The 18442-nt window shown below is 33.8% G+C and overlaps 2 protein-coding genes across 2 annotated transcripts; both read right to left on the bottom strand.

The window, feature by feature from the left end:
- Positions 1–132: 132 nt before the first annotated feature.
- LOC122298700 (probable inactive receptor kinase At5g67200) lies at positions 133–3672 on the bottom strand. Its single transcript, XM_043108566.1, has 2 exons — positions 2034–3672; positions 133–806 (listed from the first exon to the last, which is right to left on the bottom strand). Exons 1-2 carry the CDS (start codon positions 3514–3516, stop codon positions 244–246), a joined length of 2046 nt encoding a protein of 681 aa, XP_042964500.1. The 5' UTR covers positions 3517–3672; the 3' UTR covers positions 133–243.
- Positions 3673–8851: 5179 nt separating this feature from the next.
- On the bottom strand, positions 8852–10646 carry LOC122298536 (uncharacterized protein At4g06744-like). Its single transcript, XM_043108326.1, has one exon. It carries the CDS (start codon positions 10571–10573, stop codon positions 9200–9202), a length of 1374 nt encoding a protein of 457 aa, XP_042964260.1. The 5' UTR covers positions 10574–10646; the 3' UTR covers positions 8852–9199.
- Between the last annotated feature and the right edge of the window lie 7796 nt (positions 10647–18442).

Below are 18442 nucleotides of genomic sequence, written 5' to 3'. Positions count from 1 at the left end.
GAGTTTTTATTTATTTTATTTTATTAACACAAAAATACTTTATTAAACTTTTTTATTTGCTTCCTCTTTATTTTCTCAACCAATTCTTTAACTTCCAAAGCCAACAGGAAGATAGGAAAAGAACAGAAGAAGTAGAAATTAAGCAAAAGTAACATTGCACTTGTCATCTCTATATATATTTTCTATTTTCTATGCATCACAATGGAATAGCTAGTACAAATCATATTAACCAGAGGACATCTCCTAATGTGGGTCCAATTCATTATCCTCCATTAATACTGTCTCTTTAATCTCCTGTAGCATCTTGAATACCTGCCACATAGTGGGCCTCTGCTCAGGGGAGCTGAGTGTACAATTTATGGCCACCCCAAGAAGCATTTCCATCTTATTATCTACCCCACCGTCATCCTCTTCCCTCATGGATCTTACCCAATTTACCATTTCATTGGGCACTAAATACGGGAGCTGTGATGGTGCGTTGCCAGTTAGGAGCTCTAGCAACAGGATACCATACGAGTACACGTCGGATTTGGAGTTTGCTTGGCGGCCTGAGTTGCGCGTTTCTGGTGCTTTGTACACGGCAGTAGAGTCGGGATCGGGATCGGAGGACGGTTTGGCAAGGATAGAGAGACAGTAGTCGGCCACACATGCCTCGAAGTCGGGGCCGAGGAGGACGTTGGAGGACTTGAGATTGCCATGGACTAGCCTCCATGCTTGATGGATGTAAGAGAGCCCTCGTGCTACGTCCTCGGCTATTTTTAAGCAAGATGTCCAATGCAGTGGCTTTGCCCTCCTTGATTTTGAACCTGCATAGGCAAATTTTTATTTTTTATTTTTTAAACACTTTTAGATGGAAACCACAATTCTAAGGGCTTTTTGCACACACAAAATTCATTAAAATTTTTAATTTTTTTTATAATTTTATTCCCAAACATCAATCAAAGATAAAATACTTATCAATATCAAATATTTAACTTTTTTATCTCATTATTACCTAATCATTATTCAAATATAAAAATTAAGAGTAATGCTACATACAGTCGTAGAGTGTGCCATGCAATTACTTTGAAAAAGAGTGAGATCTAAAATTAAAAAGTTAGTTTTTTTTAATATGGGTTCTGTATTAATTCACTTTTTTCAAAGAAACTATGCGATGTTTGTACAACCATGATCTCAAATATCATTTTTCAAAAATCAATATAATTTTTATAAATTTCAAAATAAAAATAGTATTAAAATAATTTTGCAACTTTATAATATATTTATTCAATTTTTTCGCACCTATTGACTTATAAAAACATATAATTATTTTTATATATTTTTTGTATACTTTATTAATATGATTAATTAAAATAATTATTTTATATTAAAAAAATAATACAGTTAATTACGTTAATAAAATGTATAAAGAATACAAAAAAAAAAAAAAATGAAGGTGGATATAATTTTTGTATCAACTTATATGCTATTGCATCTTATAAAAAAAGAGGTGAATATCCGGCCCCCAAGCAAACAAGTCAATTCTAAGATTCGCTTTGACAAATCAAATTGTCGATATTAACGTTAAGTCTAAGTCCCAACGTGGACAGCTGCAAGATTCTCGGTGTTTAATTGATAAACTAAAGTCATAGCCATATCAATCAGATATCAATGATCATCTTCTACAAATCCTGTTTTTCAACGATTGATTCTGCATAAAATTTTCGGACGAGGATTTTCAGTTTTTAAGATTAAATATTAAAATATTATTTTTAAATATTATTATTTTAAAATTTTAAAAATTAAAAAAAAAAAAGGTTAAATTATTTATTATATTTTATATAAAAATTTGAAAATATTATAATAATAAGATGAAAATTTTATCTTTAAGGTGAAAATTTTGTAGGGCGAGACAGTACCTAAAAATCTTAGAGTTATGAACTAAAGATTTTCGATCGATGTTTTCTACGTTGTTGGAAGTTATGGATGATGCAAGTAATTGTGAAAATGAAGCTGAGAAATTTAATGAAGGAGCTCGATCGCTTTCTACTTACCGTGAATGAGGGAGAAGAGACTGCCATTCTTTTGGAAATCATAAACCAGAAGCCTTTCTTCCTTGTTCTGGAAATACGCTCTCAGAGGAACCAGATTCGGGTGCCTCAGTCCTCCCACCGATTCCATGTGCCTCTCGAACATCTCCTTGCTCGTGCTCTCTAGTTTTCCTGCATCCAGCCTCTTCACGCTCACTGTCATCCGATTATCTAGCACTGCCTTGTACGTTGTACCAATGGTTCCCCTACCCAGTAGCTCCGCCGAGCCCCTCATCAGCTGTTCCATCGTATACAGCTGCGCCTCCCCCGCGCAGAACACCAAGCTCCCACTCTTTACCACTTGCATTCCCTGCACTCTCTTCACCTTCTCCTCCAGCTCCTTTTCTTGCTCTGTCTGCATCACCGCCGCGGCCTCGGCCGTGGCTGCCGTGTCCTCAGAACTGATCATTACGGGCGTCGTTGAGGAATCTTTGTTGTTCCTGCCGCCTTTCTTTACGGCTGTAGCGAAGCAGATGAGCGAGCAGATGAGGACCAGAACACCTGCCGAGAACCCCATGATCACGGCGTTTCTCTTGTGCTTCTTCTTTTGAAACGTACTGTGATCAGTCAACTCCAACCCGTGTACTTGCGCACTTTGACCCAGCACCGACGAGGGAGGCGGAGCCGCAAACGGCGCTGACAGACCGAAAAAGGGTGGGCCGGGATGGCACACTGTTTTTATGATCTCGCCGCAGAGATTGGGGTTCCATGAGAATGAGGAAGGACTGAAGCGTATCAGAGTTGGTGTAACTGGAATGGGACCCGAGAGGTTGTTTCCTGAGACGTTGAAGATTTGGAGGGTCGACTGCCTAAGCGCAGGAACCGTTCCATTCAACCTGTTCCAGTCGAGACGGAGGTAGTAGAGCCGGTCAAGGGCAGCCAACCTGGACGGCAACATTCCGGTAAGGTTGTTGTAAGAAATATCTATAGTACGTAGCCGACGGAGGAACAAGATCGAAGTCGGGAAAGAACCCGTGAACAAGTTATGGTCGAGGAACAGAGTTTTGAGGTTAAAGAGTCCGGACAGGTCAGGAATGGTTCCGGTTAGAGAGTTGTTCTGCAAACTCAGAACTCGGAGCTGGTCAAGTCGTGACAAAGTGTCAGGAGCCAGAACTCCACACAGATCTAGATCTTCGAGGACGAGGCGAACAACTTTATGTTTGGCGCATTTGACTCCTTGCCATTGACAGAAATGAGAGGTCGCATTGGAAGAGAAGAAAAGTTTGTTCTTGGAATCGGCATTGGATTTGAATGCCAGAAGATTGAGTGCATCATCACGCGGGGGTCCTTCAAAGTTGAGATCAGAAGATGGAGACCGAGGATGGGTAAGCTGAAAGGGCCTAGAAGAAGAAGCAACAAAGCTGCAAAGTGACAGCAAAAAAGAGGCGCCATTCAACACAAACAACAAGAAGATCAATGGACGGGGTTGCATTCTCTTCCTCAGCATTATTGGAGATCAAACAGAGGAATGATGGACGGAAGAAGAAGAAGAAGAAGGAACCCAGCTTGCAGATATATTTTCATAATCCCCCAACAGTTGCAGACACAGAAGAGGATGGAGGCAACCATTACGTGACAAAAGCATGAAGAGAACCTAGGAGCCGCTGTCGGACTGCAAGCTCAGAAATCACGTGAAGCGTAAAAAGAAATTATAAAAACTTAGAATTTTCAGTAAAAATGACAAGCGCACAATTTTTAAGGTAAAATAACTTATAAAATATCATTTTTATTTTATACATACTTTTACTTTTAAATATAATTATATAAAAAATTATTAAAAGAAATATCGTTGGTTGCATTGTTTTAAAGAAATATCATTTATATAATGTTACTTTTTTTTTTCTTCTTAACAAATATATATGTGGTTATAGACCATGAGTATAAGAATTTTTTTAAAAATTTAAAAAGAATAAAATTAAAAAAATTAAATATGATCTGTCGTGTAAAGATAATATGTAGAAAAACTCTTAAATAGTATCTCATTTTCATTTTCTTAGGTAAAATATACTTTTTTGATGTTTTGGACATTTTTATTTGTTTTAAAGAAAAATTTAAAGAATTGAAGACAATAAAAGTTGGTTGCGGTGAAATAAAGGTGAAATAAAATTGTAGAATGTAGACTTTTCCTCCCATAATATATACAGAAATGTTACAGACAGGAAAGTTGGCACAGAAATTGTGCACACTTCCCATTGTCTCATTGTTTATATTTTTTTTCGTGTGTAATTTATGTGCTAAAACACCTGTATTAATTATTTTTTTAATAAATATACATGCCCCTTGTTTATTCAAATTTAAATTATTTTATCTTATTATTATAATTTTTTTAAATTTTTATACAAAATATAATAAATAATTTAACTTTTTGAAATTTCAAAATAAAATTAATATTAAAAAATTATATTATGACAATATTTTATTTAACTTTCAACAAAACATCTTATCTCATCTCATATGAACTGTATAACCATACGAGCAACTCTTTTTAGAGTAAAAGAGATATAAATATAAAATTATGTATCCTAAGAGCACTCCTAATAGGTTTTGTAAAACCTATTTTTATGTAAAATTTGAAAAAAAAAAATAGTTCAAAACTACCTCGACGGATTATGTATCTTTAAATTTATTTTACATTTTGCTACAGTGTTAAGTTAGATTTAGTGTGAATTGTACACAAATGTAAAAATATTTTATTTGTTTTTCTCTATTTATGTACTTGCCTCTCACAATAATTTCTCTCGCCTTATACTTTTTTTCCAACAAACTATTAAATAATATAACATTTAAATTATGTAAAGACCAATTTAAAAAATTGATGTATGATATATTATAAAAATTAATAAGTAAAATTTTAAAAAAAAAAAAGTAAATTTTGATGATATGTTTTAAAAAATAGGATACATAAATTATTAGGAATGCTATAAAGAATTCAAGATAAAATATTGTAAAATCTATTTCACGTGTCTTTCTTTATCTCAACCTTTTAAACTAAAAATTCAAATCTTATTTATTTAATAAAATAAATTTAAAAAATACAAGTTTTTAGAGTAATTATATTTCAATAACTTTATATTATATATTATTTACGTGACATAATTTAATTTTAAAATTTAAATTTTTTAAATTAAATTATAGTATATAAATATTGTGGAGCATGAAAGACTTCAAGTTCAAATGACATTTTTTATTTTTTTATCTTTAAGAAAATATAAGGGTCACTTGACTAATATTGTTATTTTGAAAAATGAGTATCCAATTTAAAGATTACACAGATGAAATTATAATTGTGAGTGTCTAAATATCACATAATTATTTTTAATAAATAATAAATACATAATTTATATAAAAATAATAATTTTTTAATAATAAATTTGATTTTATTTTAAATAACTACACATTTCATTACCAAAACCTTTTTTTTTTTTTTTTAAATGGGGGTTAATCTGATAGGGGTTAAAATGATTCGTCACTTGCTGTCCAGACCAGTAGCCTTTCGGCCCCATCTCTCTCTCTCTCTCTCTCTCTCTCTCACAAGAAAGACTGACCTTTCCTCCGTGGTAGCCACTAGCCAGACCTTTTTTTTACTTTTTGAGCTTGGGCGGTGTTCTGTGACTCAACAGTACTTCTTTATAATCTCGTACTAATAAACAAATTTCTCCTATCTATATATTTTTTTACCAATATTACGTGCATTTAGGTACTGTTTAGCTACATAAAATTTTTATCTTATTATTATAATTTTTTTTATTTTTTATATAAAATATAATAAATAATTCAATTTTTTATTAACTTTTTCAAATTTTAATACAATAATAATATTAAAATATAATATTTTAATATTTAATCTTAAAACTTAAAATTCTCTTCTGAAAAATCTCAATGGCCAAACAGAACCTTATAATTTTATATATAATACTCATTTTTTTAGTTCAAATTTAATAATTTTCAATGTATACATTGAGAAAATTAAGTTTTTTATAAATATTTTTAATTGCAGTTAGCATTTTTCTATATTATTTTATAAAACATGTCTAGATAATAAGATGAAATGATAATTCTATAAAGAATAATATTTTATATTGTATTCTCGTTCCATTATATAAGATATGAATCAACATGTGTGAATTTATTTAATTAGAAATAAGTGTATTTTAATTGTCTTTAATTTGACTTTGGAAGAGTTTCACGTGGAAAGAATTAATAAATTCAAGTAGGTAGGTGTGGTTAGGAGAGAAATGTGAGCATTCAGAATGGGTAGTGATAGGTACCCATTTACTACCTATAAGGATTTAAATTTGTTATTTTTTTATTATTTTATTTTATGTATTTTTTTTAACCTCCTTAATTATTAAGAAAAAATTAAAAAAATATATAATTTTAATAATAATTACTTCTTTAATCATTAAGTAAAACAAAAAATTAAAAAAAAATACAAAAAGAATAGTAAATAGGTAGTAAAATAGTTGTAACATTATCATTTTTCCATTCAGAATAAGGTTTGAGATCTCGAGCATGCAAAATAAGTCTTGGGTGAGCAATGAAACTTGCTTCGAGCGTACGTCTGGCCTGCACAATTTTGGACGAGCAACGAAGCTTGCCTCAAGCGCACTGACAAACAATATTGGCAAAGTTGGCTGTGTTTGGATGTTGAGAATACATCAACACTTCTCGATATACTATATTACTATTAATTACTTTATTATTACTTTTCTTATACTTTTTACTACTATTCATTATTTTTTACTATTATTCAATATTTTATTATTAATTTTTATTTACTTCTTCACTACTATTTATAACATACTTCGACACTTTTCAACACTTAAATCCAACTGAATGCACTCGATCAATGTAACTTAGGGGCAAGCAATATTGGCAACAACTATCTACCTACAAGTAGGATTGTTCATCCGAGCCGGATTTTTTTCCGGCCCGGTCTGGAACCCGAATATCCAGATTCCAGTTCAGGGTTTCGGCCCGGATTTAATCCGGGTCGAAACCCCCATCATTAAAACTGGATGTGTCCGGTCTGGATCCGGGTATGAAATCCGAGTTTCATATTCATAACCCGATTAACTGAGTTTGTATATAAGCTCACTACTTCATAGTTCATATCTCGTCTTCTCTCTCTCTCGCTCTCTCTCTCTTACAAGCGAAAGAAACCCTAGCCGTGCCTTCGATTCCTTCGTCTGCCGCCATATCCTGTCTTCTCTTATAGGCGAAAGAAACCCTAGCCGTCATATCCCATCTTCTCTCGCTCTCTCTCTTCACTCCTCACCAGTGAAAATGAGTGCTGATTCACTTTCTTTCATCTGCTCTCTCTCTCTCTCTCTCTCTCTCTCTCTCTCTCTCTCTCTCTCTCTCTCTCTCAAACAGCCTACAAAACCCTAGCCGCCGCCGTGATGATCTCAACCCCCCCTCTCTTCACCCACCAACACACTCATACCCCATCAAGCTCTCAAACCCATCTCTCATCGACATCCATCCGAGCCTTCTAGACTCGGTAAGCCTCTCCATTTCTCTCTTCATTTTGGCATTTTTTTGGCTACTCACTGGTCATTCAAGTAAGGCCCCGATCCTTTTCTATTTTTTTTCTCATTCTTCAACCTTAGATGTGAAGGTTTAGTATTAACAAGAAAGGTTTCTGGTTTTTGTTTGGATTCATTTTCTGTTTTTTGTTACTTTTACCTTGTTTTTTCTCTGTTAATCGGAATAGAAAGACATGTAAAGAGGGAGATTTATCGTTGAGAGTAAAAAAAAAGTTGGGTTTTTGGTAAAAAAAGGTTGACATATAGATTGATTTCTTTCATGTTGTGAGCTTGTTTTGTTCATCAGAGCAGTACTAGCCACAGATTCGTTTATTTCATGTTAGAGATTTCTATGAATCAATGTGCTAGTATTGAAATGGTTCGAACATCTTTGGTTTTGTGATCGGTGGAGGCTAGAGTTCTGGTTGGGATTTCCTTTGTTTTGTGCTATGTGATTCCGGAACCATTGATTCACAATATTTAAAAAAAAAAAAAAAAAAACCCGGGTACATTCCGGAACCCGGATTCCAGATTTTAAAAAATCCGGATTCACCCGGGTTTCGGCCCAAGTCGTAACCCGTGTAAACTTGGCTGAAAACCGGCCCAGATTTGAAACCCGGGTTCCGGGCCGGGTATATCCGGATACCCGGTCTGAAACCCGGATGAACAGCCCTACCTACAAGGTTCAAATAGACAAAATTCACACATATCTTTTATAAAAAGTAGGTCCTACTTAAAAAATCTAATTTTTTCTTTTTCAACACTTTTTAAAGTGGAATCTGTCTTTTTACAAAGAGATTGTATTGAAGAGGCCGGCCTGTTTGAATTTTTATAGCGTTTAATCTAATCTTATTTCATTTTATTTTTATAATATTTTTAAATTTTTATATAAAATATAATAAATAATTTAATTTTTTCAAATCTCAATTCAATTTTTTCAAATATTAAAATTAATAATAATATTTTAATAATATTTTATTCAATTTTTATCTTTCATCCAAAATTATCTCATCTTATTTCTGAATCCAAACCAACCAGTACTATATTTTAAACTTGTAAAAATTATTTCTTATATCCAAATTACTAGTTATCGTATTTTATTTCTGAATCCAAACCAACCGGTATATTTTAAACTTTTACAAATTATTTCTTATATCCAAATTACTAGTTATTTTCGAAACAAGAACAGAAGTATGGTAAATAACGTGAGGCTCCAGTTAAAATGGGAGAACCATGAATAGAAAAAAGAGAAGGTAGAGAAAGATCACAAAGATGGACTTTTTTTTATTTTTCAAAACACATGATAGCTATATATATACCAAGCAAACCCACACGAAGTTATTAAATTTCATTACAAAGTAGCTAGGATCGATGAATTCCCATTTCCAAAAATCAAACAATAAAAAGAAGGAAGATCAAGAGGAGCATGCAGATCGAGAACATGCATGAGCTGATCTCCTGCATCAACATTCACGAAAAAAAAAATGGTAATTACATGCAAAAGCTGATCAACTCAGACGACAACTTTATTCTACCTTAGGTTTTACGAACTGGCTCAGTGCTACTACATACTACGCATGCGTACGTACCATCCGATTATTATCATAAATGGTGAGGCTTCGCGAGTGCGGCGTAGGTTTTCGGTGATGGAGGGGTCATGTCATCAATGGAAGAAATGACTACACCTTCTTCATCTTCATCTTCTTCTTCCAAGGACGCCGCCGCAGTATTACTTATCCCAGTACAGGGAACGATGTTGAAAGTATTCTCTCTTGGACAGCTTCGAGTTATCCTCGAGAAGAAACGCGAGCACTCAACGGCTGACTTTTGCTGCTGAAGCCCAGCAATGCAGTTCCTCCTCACGTCAAGCCTTCTCTGCTTAATCCGCTTCCGGCACGCCGGGCCGACTTGGCTGAAATAGTTGTAAGAAAGCGAGAAATTGTACGCGTTTGGAAGCCTGCACAAGGACTCGGGAATGGCCCCATAGAACTGGTTATGAGCAAGGTTGAGCAGCTCCAGCTTTGTCATGCACCCGAATGACTGCGGTATCGGACCTGTCAAGAGGTTACCTCCAACGTCGAACACGGTCGTCTTGTTCAAGTAGCCGATTTCGAAGGGGAGACAACCGGTTAATCTGTTGTTCAAGAACAGCACCTCGAGCAGGGTGTTCCAAGCTCGGCCAATGCTGCGAGGGATGGGGCCGGTGAATTTGTTGTTGGCGAGGGTGAGGAAGAGTGCCGGCGTGTTCCCCAATGTGGTAGGAATCGTCTTGTTGAATCCGTTGTTGTTGATAAACAACACATCTGTATCCATATTGAATAACCGAAGCGGGACCGATCCTGCATAAGTATTAAACCTGAGGTCCACGAAGGTCAGATTCGTGGCACCAAGGACACTCGCCGGGAATCCTCCCAAGAACTTGTTGTTACTCAGATCGAGCTCATACAAGTAGCGTAACTGGTTGAGGTTCCGATTGATTACGCCGCTAAAGTTGTTGGAGTTTGCATGGAAGATAGCTATGTCCGGTAAATTACGGATAAAGCGATAAAAGTTCAAGAAACGACCTCCAAATCTTGCCCCATTGAAGACAATGCCGGCGAGGCCGGTGATATTCAGGTCAGGTACGGTATCACAATAGAAACCTTTGAAGACGCAGTAATTTTTCCCAACCCAGGTACGAGTATAGTTATTTGGGTCGTAGGTGATATTCCTTTTGAGCTCCTGAGTGATGAACAGAATTCTAGCTCGGTTGGACAAGGGTCCGGGATTTCTCCGAGGTTGGCGCGGCATAAGATTGAGCGTAGGTGGGTACAAAGGCGGTCGGGGACGGGGGAAATGGATTAAAGGTTTGGGAGGAGGTGGTGGTGATATTAGAGGACATCTTGGTGCTGGGGGACATTGAGCAGGCTGTGCATAGCCATGCGAGAAAAAGGAAGAAAGGACGAACAAAGCTGAAAGAACCCAGGGAATTAGCATCTTGGTGCAGCAGAAAGAAAGCAGAGAGATCGGGGGATGGAAGCTGCTAGGGTTGTGCAGACAGCAGAAGTACTTGGCCTCTACTTATAAATCTTAATTTCTTATCTTTCTTGATACACTTTGTTAGAAAGCAGAGGGGAAGGTTGTGGAAACAGCAGATCAGTGCCAAGTACTACTTGATCTTCTTGGCTTTCTTTATACACTTGTTTTTTTCTTTTTTCCTTTTAAGCTAAGCTTGCAACTTTGCTTTCTTAATTTACATGAGAAGATAGAAATTTCTAATTGAGTGGTCCAAAATCAAAATAAAGATAGAATCTCATTAATATCATGTGTGTATATATATATGATCAGCGTGTTTGCGATAATTTATATTAATCAGGAATAAATGATAAGTGATATATGAGATTCTAAATTATTTAAAGAAAAAAAGTATGTTTTTTTTTATAATGGTTTTAATACGACTCTACTTGTATATTTAAGAGTAGAATCATTTTGGAGTATATAATATATATATCGAAATTAAATGGGAAATATTCCAATCGTGTGGATCAATTAATCAGCCAATTCATTTCATTAGATCATATAAAAACTATGCCACGTGATTTTGGTTGTTTCTCTTTTTGTAACAAAAAAAAAGGGGGAAGAAGAAGGAGAAGCTGTGCGCCCAAAAGGACTGATCCAATTATCCAAAACTCCCACTTTTATATGTAAAAGGGGGATGGTGTACCCTGAACATTTTCTATATTCTGTTCTTTTCTAGACAGAGAGGAGATAAAAGCGGCTCAACAATGGAGTCCGGAGGAAGAAAGGGAAAGCTAAAGCAAGCATGGAATAAAATATCTAGCAGAGGAAAATGATTGGCAGAATAAAGGTGTTTACTCTTTCTCAAAATCACTTGCATCTTCATGATCCTATGCAGTAGCCAGCAAGCAAGTACGTACCCAGCAAGCAGGAAAATATACATATATGTGCGGACGACCACCGACACATATATAGTTCGATCGGTACAAACTTTTTTTTTTCAAATATATATATATATATATATATATTATAAGTCGTTGTAATTATATAAGAGTTTTGTTACATACAAGTACAGTCGTACACTAATCTGTGTACTAATACTAATTTATTCATATTTAAAATTTAAACTAACACTGTTTTTAATAAAATCTACTTTTTGACCAATCACATCACATTGGTGCACAGATTAGTACATAATTATGCTTGCAACTATATTTTTTCATTATATAATGAGTAATAATATATACAGTCGGATCTATATATGAGTTGAGGGAGGCCATGAACCTACCAATTTTTATTTATTTTTTAATTCAAAATAACCTCTAAATTTTATTCATAATATCATGTATATAGAAATTGGCCTCCAAAAAATTTTATAATTTCCTTATTCTCACGCTTTCTAAAATTTTGTAAAATTTTCATATACATTGAAATGTCTCATTCTAATTTTTTTTTCTATAATTCTTAGGTTTTGTATAATTTTTATATATCATCTATTTTCAAGGATGTGCCACACTAAAATTAAATTAAAACTATGATTAGGAGAAATAATAAATTATTAACATTGACTCGGAGTTTTTTTATTATACAACATTAAGTTTTTTAATATAGAATCTAAAGTGAAAATATCATAAAAACTATTTAAGATAGATGATTTATATAAAAAATAGCAGAGATGATTTATTCTCTAAATTACATTGAGCAAGAAAAAGTTTATTTAAGGTCTCAGTTGTAGTATTCTATACTTAATGTGATACCAAAATATATAAATTTTACATAAAATTTGATAAATTAGCTTAAATATTATAATGAAAAATGGCATTCCAAAAGATCACTTGATATATAGCTAGTTTATACGAAGAAAATAATTTTTAAATATTTCATATTTACAAAAATAATAATAGATAAATATTATTCTATAAAATTATCGTCAAAAATCTAAAATTGACATTAAGTTGTGCTTTAAAACTTTTATTTCTACATTATTTGTCAAATTATCAAGATTTAATTTTATATATGTTTTATAATTTTGTAATATTTTCATTTTACATAAACATATGGTGTAATAGAAAAGTTGGCGCCGCCAAGAAAAATTGATGGCTCTGCCATTGCATACAATCGTGTAATATGCAAGCTCCATGCAATCTATTTGAAAAAGAGTGGAGTACTCTATTATTAAAAAATTAATTTTTTAATGTGTATCTTATATTTACTTATTTTTTTCAAATAAATTGTACGGCACTTGCGCACTCCACATCTATAAATAATATTTCTTTTCTAATAAATCTATATAGTGATCTACGCCTAATCTTTTTTACACTATTTTTAAAATCGTGTTTTTAAATGAGGGTATTTATATAAAATTAATGATGTTATTTTTGTAAGTAATTTTATAAAAATTTCTATCATTAAAAATATAATTTATAAATGATTATAAAAAATGGGCGTATGTGTATCATTTTTCTTTTAAATATTGTTGTTATTTTTTTTTTATTCCATCTTTTGTACCTCAGGGCACGAATTATTTCCTTTGTATATATCCATGTAAGTATGTTATATTTGTTAATTATATAATGTATTCCTAAACTAACCCTAAACAGTTTGGAAAAATACTAAAAAATGGGAATTTAGAACAAGCTTAATATTTTTTAAATAAGAGAATAAGTTTTTTTTTTTTTTTTTATAGAAAATAACTATTAAAAGTAAGGAAATAAAGGATCATCTTAGGATGTACTCAATATCAATATAAGGTCCCATAAATTCAAATATAAAATATAATAAACAATTCAACTTTTTCAAATTTTAAAATAATATAATAATATTAAAAATAATAATCTAAAGATATTTTATTCAATTTTCGATTTTCATTCTTAACTCATCTTATCTCAACTCACTACCCAAACAGCACTTAAGTGTAGTAGATAGGCCACCCTTTCCATGTGGAACCAATGTTCTCTGACTTAGCAGTACTCAAGATTCACTAGAGAGTGTAGACTGTAGAGGACCTCAATCCACCCTTGAGACTTTAAATCGGTTTGGATTGAGAGGAACTCTCAATCTATCTCATTTCATCATTACAACTTGTATAAATTATAATACAAAATATAATAAATAATTCAAATTTTACAAATATCAAAATAATAATAATATTAAAAAATAATATTCTAATAATATTTTATTCAATTTTCAATTTTTATCTCAACTCACTATCCGAACCTAATAGCTTAATCTTCCCATTAAATGTAGCTTAAGAGAAACGTTTTAACCATTAAAAGATTTTACAAAAATAAATTTATAAATTGATCTAATTTGATATGATACGTTAGATTATAAAATTACTTTTATTGTAAAGTAAATCTAACATATTATATGCAACTATGTCAGTTAATGAGTTTGCTTTTATGAAATCTCTTTATGACTACACTACAAGAAATTCAGCATTTGACCAAGGGGATGATTCATGGCAAAAAGCCAACTTTTTGTGGGAAAAATCCTATTCCCACAAATTGTTGTTGTGGGCAGCTCGTGGTGTAAAACTCGCCGCAAAAAGTATTATCACCCACGAAAGGTTTAATTCGTGGCCAATACCTCTATTTTCCTACGATACATTTCGTGGCAAGAGCCAATAAAGCTCATCACAAAAGCACGTCCATTTTCGTTTATGCTTGTGGGAGTAGCAATTACCATGACAGGTATTGGTGGGTATTAGTATTACCCACCACAATATTTGTGGGAAAAAACTTCTCCCGACCAAAAAAAAAGTATTTGCTGTGAGTCGTCTTTGCGGCAAATGCTAAAAGAATTTAGAAAAAAATAATAATAACTGTAAAAGCAAAAAAAGATGAGGCTAAGCCAAAAATGGGCATAAAAAATTGTCTAATAGATGCTAAAAAATTATATACAAACCTCCAAGATTCAAATTGACACTAATAACACTTCCTAAAAAAAAAACTAGTTAATTCTACTAACATGTTTACAAGAAAAACCTTACTGTCCATGTAATCCAATCCAACACAAATGTAGATATTTTATCCATCTAACACTTGAGTTCAACATAATAAATAACACTTGGCATGTGATTGACCATCATGATATTCAAGAAATATATCTCAACATGTTTTGGGAAAACCATTTACATCATTATTCCCAGCTAGAGCAGCAGAGAAATCAGATTCTAATTAAACTTCCAACTGCTGCAGCCTCCAACAACTCACAAAAGCCCATCCAAGATAATGAAGTCCTCATTTATCCTTCCTTGTAAATTAATACACACTCAGTGCATTAGCATTGGATAATGAACAAACACTATAATCACTATAATAAACACTATAATCTCAACAAGGAAACAAGCAAATCAGGCCAAGGATTTCCATATTATTTATAAGGTTATGGTAGTTTAGGGTTTCCCCCTCATGATTTATAAGGTCTGTTTCGTCTGTTTCTAACTACTTATCTATGGTAATGAAAGCTACCACTTTTGAGATAGAACTTAAGAGGAATCAGTAGAAAGAAAAGAGAGGAGCTGTGTGTTTCTGTTACTCTCAGTTCCAGCTACTTAGAGATGGTTTTGGTCTAAGATTTTAAGGTCATTTGGTATTCCTAATGTCACATATTGAGGTTGAGTTAAAGAGATGAGATAAAGGCAAACTAAGGGGCTAGAACTTAAGAGGAATCAGAGCTAAAGTCATGTCAAATTTTCTGCACTAGCCTGATAAGCCAAAAAGTTAGTTGTATACCTGTTTCAAAACTCCCCCTCCTTCAACTATAATCCCAACTACACAAGCAATGAACTATCGTTTAGAAAAATTAAGTTTTAAGCATGATTTATTGGTAGACAGCATAAACATAGGAAGAGATACTTCTTGATAACCAAAAAATTCTAATGAAATCCTTAGTTGTTTACTTAGTTATTAGCTTGAGTAGAAGGTAAAAAAATACACATTGATCGCTTCTAGTTTAACACATAAAAATGGTAAGCATAATTGAAAAGTGATTCAAATAGAAGAAGAAATATTGTTAAAACTATAGCAGAACCTTTTTGTAGAAACTGTCAGCATGGAACATAACAAGGCAGAAAATCATCTCACCTCTTCAAGCAGTAGATAGCATGAATTCTGCATGTTGTGTCCTGAGACTTGCTCAATTTTGCTAAGCCAACCCATAGTTTGCATGGGATTCCAATGATTATCTAGTGGGTTCATGCCTCAAGATATTGGATTATACCCTGAGTTTTCTCAAACTACATGAGATTCTATGCAGGAAGTTAATGCACAGGATGTTTCTACACAATGCTATTAACCAATTAATCTATAAAGAAGACAAACCATTTGAAGAATTTTAACATATATTCATCCAGAAGCAACACAAGTTCCTCCTTTCCAATGTGGGATGTACTTCCAAGCACATTATTAAGGTAATTAATAGCTAGTAGAAACATAAAGGTTGATACATGGTATTTGCGCATGAAATTCCTTAATTGGTATATGGGACTCACGCAAAGGAAATAGATGTGTCCAATATAATTTTGTATAGCTATTGCTCAGAAACAGGAAAAAAGAAAAGAAGAGCTAACTAACAATATGTCCTGGAGCATAACTAACAATAAGGCTAAAATCAATCATGACCCAATAATAGAATAACATAACACAATTTACCTCATCATGAAGCATGTCAACTGCTCATTACTCCTATCTGTTACAACTGCAGAGTCCTCATTAATCTGAAAATAAATGTTAATAAAGTCCTCATTATCACCATGGCTACACATTAGCTACATAATAGTATCTCCAAAAATAATGCAACTGGAAGAGATCTCCACTAATGTAATTCAAAATAGTTTAAGAACCTCATCTGCAGCTAATAAATACATAATACTTTTTTTTTTTTATAAGTATAAGTAACTTTATTGAAGAGAATGAAATAGGCGTTACCCAAGAACACAAGCAAAATACAAAAACTTATACTATCGTTTTATAAGATAAAGTTTTATTGAATGAAAAAGCATGTTTACTCTAGTACACATGGAATATACAAGAGAAACACTTAACTAGCAAGAGGACAAAGATCTAGAAAATCCTGAAAGGTTGAAATAGATGAAGGGCTGTGTTGAGAAAGAATGACTTAAAGTCTACCACTAACTTTTCACAATCTTCAAAACTATGCTATTATCCACTCTCCACAATGATAAGCACCAAGGAATTCCAAACTGCCATTTCCAACATGACAGGAGATCTACCAATCAAGAAGGCCTGACTCAATACATAAACTTATATCTATGAAGCAAACAACTCCTTAAAAGAAGTCATAGAACATAATAGTTGGCACAACTACTAGGTTAAATGAGGTATCCATTGAAGTTGACTTGTTATGAGGTTATGACTTGTAGAAAAAAGATATCTATGAGTTTACCATCAGCGCTTCCAGTTATAAAAAAATCTGCTAAAGAGACAGTAACATGCGTTACCACATCACGGTGCATATAACTCTTCTCATACCTGGAAAACCAGGGCTCATGCTTGAGACATTCTCTATAGTATCCACAATTTTTTTTCCCATTTCTAAGCAATCTTGCCTCACAAAAGCACTTGTAATGAACAAAAGGTTTTTGAACTATAAAGAAAAACAGCAGAGTACAAATTTTAATGGCCAATTCATGGCAATGGCCCAGAAGAAACACAGATAAAAAGCAGAACCATTAATGCTCAGAAACGTATAGTGACCAAATCAAAATAAGTAATCCGGAAATAAAACCTCACTCCAATTACATAGAATAAATCCTAAATCCTAAACCCTAAGCTTATATTCCAAATCAACAAACCCAAAAACCCTACATGTTAGACGAGGGGAGTGAAAAAATTTCATTTTTTACTTTAGAAACTCACCTATCTGGTAAACAAAAGCAGAGGGTTACGCTGTTCTGGGTTGGCTTACGAAATTGAAGGGGAGGCGGTGGAGCATGGAGGTGGTGTTGCGGCCATGTGGAAGGCTGACTTGGGGTGGTGCTTCACCGTGGAGGAAGGCAGCGAAGGGCTTGTACGAGGTGCTTGAGCGAGATCCATGCGGGGGAGAGCAGATCGATGGTGAGAGAGAGAGGGAGAGCTCGTGGAGGGGCTGGGGACCTTTGGGGGCTAGTTACGCCGGTAGCTGGAGGTGGTGCGGAGGCTGAGGACGCGGCGGCACTGGGAACCCGAGAGAGAAAGGTTTTCGAGGGTGAAGAGAGAGGGAGATCTGCGGGAGAGAGAGAAGCCGCGAGAGAGGGGCTTGGTTGGGTTGGTCGGCGACAGTGGAGGTGGATGTGACGGTGGGTGTGTGGCGGCGTGCAATGTCAGCTGCGTGGAGGCATGAAGAGTAGAGGTCGATGGAGAGAGGCAGAACGGCACGGGGGGAAGAGAGAGGGGAGGGAAAAAGAAAAGGGAGGGGGAGATCGGACGAGGGGAAATATGGGAGGGAATTACAGATCTAAGTGATCCAAGGGTGGAGATTTAAAATCTCAAAAAATATTTATTTATGGCAATTTAATTACCTAGTAAAATGTTAATTTTTTTCACTTGTCCAATGTGATTTCGTGATAAAATGTTATTTTCTTTTTCCACGGATGCTGTTTGTGATATTAGGTAAGTATTTTTCACCAAATCTTGCTCGTGGACATGATCTCGTGGAAAAAATCATATTTCTTTCTCCACGAACAGTTTTCATGTTATAAGCTAAGTATTTGCCATGGGTGTAGAGCTTGGGAAAAAAAATTCATGGTAAAAACCCATATTTCTTGTAGTGCTATAACACTTCTCTAACCTTAATCAGCTCATCAAACATAATCTCATTCACTAAGATTAAGATTAAGATAAAAAG

The sequence above is a fragment of the Carya illinoinensis genome, chromosome 16, assembly GCF_018687715.1.
Source record: "Carya illinoinensis cultivar Pawnee chromosome 16, C.illinoinensisPawnee_v1, whole genome shotgun sequence".
Lineage (NCBI taxonomy): Eukaryota > Viridiplantae > Streptophyta > Magnoliopsida > Fagales > Juglandaceae > Carya > Carya illinoinensis.
This window is presented reverse-complemented; position numbering and strand designations above follow the sequence as displayed.